The sequence below is a fragment of the Etheostoma spectabile genome, chromosome 15 (assembly GCF_008692095.1).
Source record: "Etheostoma spectabile isolate EspeVRDwgs_2016 chromosome 15, UIUC_Espe_1.0, whole genome shotgun sequence".
Lineage (NCBI taxonomy): Eukaryota > Metazoa > Chordata > Actinopteri > Perciformes > Percidae > Etheostoma > Etheostoma spectabile.
In genome coordinates this window covers 7598172-7602111 of record NC_045747.1, presented here as the reverse complement: position 1 = coordinate 7602111, position 3940 = coordinate 7598172, and the positions used below count along the sequence as shown (strand labels likewise).

Below are 3940 nucleotides of genomic sequence, written 5' to 3'. Positions count from 1 at the left end.
TATATATATATATATATATATACTGTATATCCAAACTTTTGGCCTGTACTTTATATATACATGCAGTGTGTATATGTGTGTGTCTATGTATACATATACAGGCCTTAAGCTCACCATTTATTTCGTGTATAAAATATGAATCTGTAAAGTAATAAATCTGTCAGATAAATGCAGTCAAGTAAAAGTACACTACGTCCCTCTGAACTGTAGTGGAGTAGAAGTCTTCTGACATTGTATAGATTTGATTGATTAATTAATTAAAAAAATATGTTTATATTAATTGATCATGAAATAATGTTAGGCGCACCCCTATAATTATAAGTATTGTGCATTAAAAAGGACCATAGCCTCATCCTTACTGTAACCAATTCTACATGAATACGCCCTGTAAACCAATTCACAAGGCTAGATAAACACCCAGAGCAAAAATCTACAGGGGACCCCTTTACCGACCCCCCCTCCCCAGAGCTACAAGATTAGAGGGTCCCTTTTTAGGCCATGTTTTCAGTTATTTAGATGTGTTCTATTTCCAATTACTAAAATGAGAGTGGTCATAATTCCACTTGGACTCTTATGTACAAATGTCCAACATAGTTTTCATTTTCTACCTTGATCTTCATGCGTCCAATAGATTTGCTCAGCTTGAACATGACGAAGATCAAGCTCGGGTTCACAGGCTTCCTGCAGCAGGGGCAGGTTTCTTGCCTGTGAAGGATGAACAGCAGTTAGTCCTGATCTTCTGTGTGGAACAGACATTAATAACAATCCAATACGGTAGAATTTTACACTGTGTTTCCCCCAGTGGTATTGATTCATGTTCACTACCTCTTCAGCCACTGTAAGATGCATTTCTTACAGAAGATGTGGTGGCATGCAGCTCTTACTGGACACCTGAGGACCCCCTGGCATATGGTGCAGACCAGATCGTAGTCTGGAGTCTCCACAAACAGCTCCACATCATAGCCCCCACTCTGTGTTGACACCTCTGGGTCCGCCTGGATGATGCCAAAATAAATATTACGTTATTCTGGGTTATCATAATGTATTATTATTATCTTAAATTTCAAGGAGATAGGGTAGAGTTGAGGAGATGGGCAAACTGTGACCTCATGTGTACCCAGGTCAGTTTTTTCTCTACAGCTGTAAAACATGGCTCCACAGTGTTCAACATAAAGGCAAGAGATGACAAAACAGAATTGTTCTGGAAAGTCGATTACATAATGACAAAAAAGCAATCCTTCAAAACTCTGGTGGTGTTTTTAAATACCAGATCATTACAAAATGCTTATAAACACATGCTTTTTTAGTTTATTTTTTGATATATAATAAAAACAAATACCATGAAAATATGCATTTTTAAGGAGAAGCACTTTTCAGAGTTAACCAAAATATTAGAAAAAATAGCTGTTCTCATTCCTGTGTAAAAGTTTCAAAATTGACCATGAACATCTGTAATAAAACGGATAGATAGATAGATAGATAGATAGATACATAAATAAACAAAAACTGTTGTGTACTCACCATGACAATATTCTTTCTTCACCGTGTTTCCATTCCGGGGCGATGTTTTACTCCATATCGGTCCACTCACATGTCACACGCGAAACACACCCGCGTTATCAATACAACACACACATGAACGTTCCTGACAAAACATGAAGAAGGGACCGTGTGTGTGCGAGCGCGGACAAATGGAACCAGTAAATCATGGAAACGAACGGAGATAATGGCGCTCATTATGGAGCGCGTCCTTTCCTGGTCCTTTCCCTTCTGTTCTAGCATCAAAGCTCAGCCTCCACGAGTCAAACAGGAACTTTTAAACATGAATAGCTCCAGCTGAGTCTATTGTTGTGAGCCTCAGGGACCAAATTTAAAAATCAAAGTTAACTCATTTATAGTTTATTTATGATCACATACCATCCACGTATGTTACTTATAAACTTCAATTTTCCAGAAACTACTAGCCTACTTTGCATGCTTTTTTAATAGGAGTTCTGTCTGTTTACATGTTGTAAACTGAGCATAAAACACCTTGACCAATCACAGCTCAGTGCGCTCAGATGACGTACAAGGTGTGCGACTCGGGTATCAACATGCGGGATGGATGTGTTGATTTCGTGCAACGTGTGAAGTGAGATACAAGTAATTTACAACACCATAGCTAGCAACATTTTTAAGTTGGGATATTTTACGCGAGCAAGATGGCAAATACCAACCTTCAATTCAAAACAAAGTAAGTTTTTGACGTTTCGCACGTGCATGCTGCTACCCTAGCTGGCTAACACTAGGTTGGGTAGCTAGGGTAACCTTTTTGGCTTAAGTGTCAGTTAAAGTTGGGCCAGCTAACAGTTATATTTATGTTATGCCCTTACAGTTATGTTGTCGAAAGCAAGATTGAACCTTTTTACAAAGGAGGAAAAGTGCAGGTGAGTTTCCTGTCTTGTGTTTTGTGTCTGAAGTGTCTTCTGCTGAAATCAGTGTACCTCAACGTTACATGTTGTAACGTTACCAGCCTTAAATTATCTTAAAGGGCTTTAGTGACTTAATATTATACTAACATAAAGGTTGGGACCTACAAGTGACATTATGACCTTTAATTCCTATGATGGAACTACCTGGCCCTTGAACCCGTCTGTCTGTCTGTTTTCCAGATTAGCAAAGATGAAAATTACATCTTTTGCACTTGTGGATCTCGTGTCAACGTTTTGGAGATCAGCACAGGGAAGATCGTTCACAGTGTGGAGCATGTGAGTACAGAATGAGTTATCAGAGCTAAAAGAAATTGATATGTTGAGCAACATAAAGTTAAGCAACATTTAATTTAATTACATTTTCATTGATAATTTAAGGGATTTAGTAAACAAAGTATGTTAAAAATGTTCTGGTTAAAGCTTCCCAAATGTGAAGATTTACTGCAAATTGTATCCCTGTAAATTGAATATCTTGGTGTTTTGGACTGTTAATTGGACAATCCTGACCATCTATTTTGTTTTTCCATATTGTATATGCAGGATGATCAAGAGGACATTACATCTTTTACACTCAGCTGTGATGATGAGGTAAAGCACATCTCAAGCGCCTGTCATTACTTTATTCATGGTGTGAATTTGGATGTTTTTCACTGTATGTTCTTCTATAAACCTGTAAAAAGAGTATTCAGTCTGTGTCTGTCTGTCTCTGCTGTTTCCCACCACAGATGCTGGTAACAGCTAGTAGAGCTCTGCTGCTAAAGCAGTGGGACTGGAGGCAAGCTCAGTGTACTCGCTCCTGGAGGGCCATTCATACTGTTCCTGTAGCCAGTATGACCTTTGACTCTACTTCTACACTCCTGGCCACAGGTCAGCAGTTAATGACAATAAGTTTTGTCTTTGGTGTCACATGTTTCTGCTACATTGTAAACACTGTACAGTTTTCAGAGTTTTCTTCTTGTTGTCTTGCAGGTGGCTGTGATGGCACTATAAAGCTTTGGGATGTGGTGAAGCAGTACTGCACCCACAACCTTAAAGGCTCATCTGGCATTGTGCAGTAAGTTCAAATATTAGTGAACAAGAAATGCTTTGAATAATACTCCCCCACATATTACTTTTGATGTTTTTGTACAAAACCTTTTTTCTCATTTATAAACAAAGACAGAGTTAAAATGGCAGTACTGCTAACTTTGCCCTAACGAAATAGTCTAAAATTGGCAAAAGTTTGATTTTAAATCAAAAGCTTTTTGATAAATGAATAGGGTACACAAGATTACATGACTAGACATCAGATGTCAAATCTTTGGACCTGACATTTGTTGATACAGTGCCCTACGAAAACATTTCAGGTGGTGCTAAAAAACGTATGGAGGTTCAGTGCCCATTTCGTTTCCTGTAGTTTGCCTTATTGGAGTAAGGAAATACCAGAGCATTCAATTCAATTTTATTTATAGTATCAATTCATAACAAGA

The 3940-nt window shown here is 38.1% G+C and overlaps 2 protein-coding genes across 2 annotated transcripts in view; one reads left to right on the top strand and one right to left on the bottom strand.

The window, feature by feature from the left end:
• The window catches only part of rnf151 (ring finger protein 151), a 4436-nt gene extending 2465 nt beyond the window's left edge, over positions 1 to 1971 (bottom strand). Inside the window, exons 1-3 of the mRNA XM_032536776.1 lie at positions 1522 to 1971; positions 826 to 995; positions 609 to 705 (exon numbers count right to left, since the gene is read on the bottom strand). Coding sequence (XP_032392667.1) covers positions 609 to 705; positions 826 to 995; positions 1522 to 1524 — 270 coding nt within the window. The 5' untranslated portion in view covers positions 1525 to 1971. The remainder of the gene's footprint in view (positions 1 to 608; positions 706 to 825; positions 996 to 1521) is intronic.
• Positions 1972 to 2041: 70 nt separating this feature from the next.
• The window catches only part of tbl3 (transducin beta like 3), a 16472-nt gene continuing 14573 nt past the window's right edge, over positions 2042 to 3940 (top strand). Inside the window, exons 1-6 of the mRNA XM_032536737.1 lie at positions 2042 to 2233; positions 2375 to 2426; positions 2652 to 2747; positions 3012 to 3059; positions 3197 to 3338; positions 3441 to 3525. Of these exons, the coding sequence (XP_032392628.1) occupies positions 2202 to 2233; positions 2375 to 2426; positions 2652 to 2747; positions 3012 to 3059; positions 3197 to 3338; positions 3441 to 3525 (455 nt within the window). The 5' untranslated portion in view covers positions 2042 to 2201. The remainder of the gene's footprint in view (positions 2234 to 2374; positions 2427 to 2651; positions 2748 to 3011; positions 3060 to 3196; positions 3339 to 3440; positions 3526 to 3940) is intronic.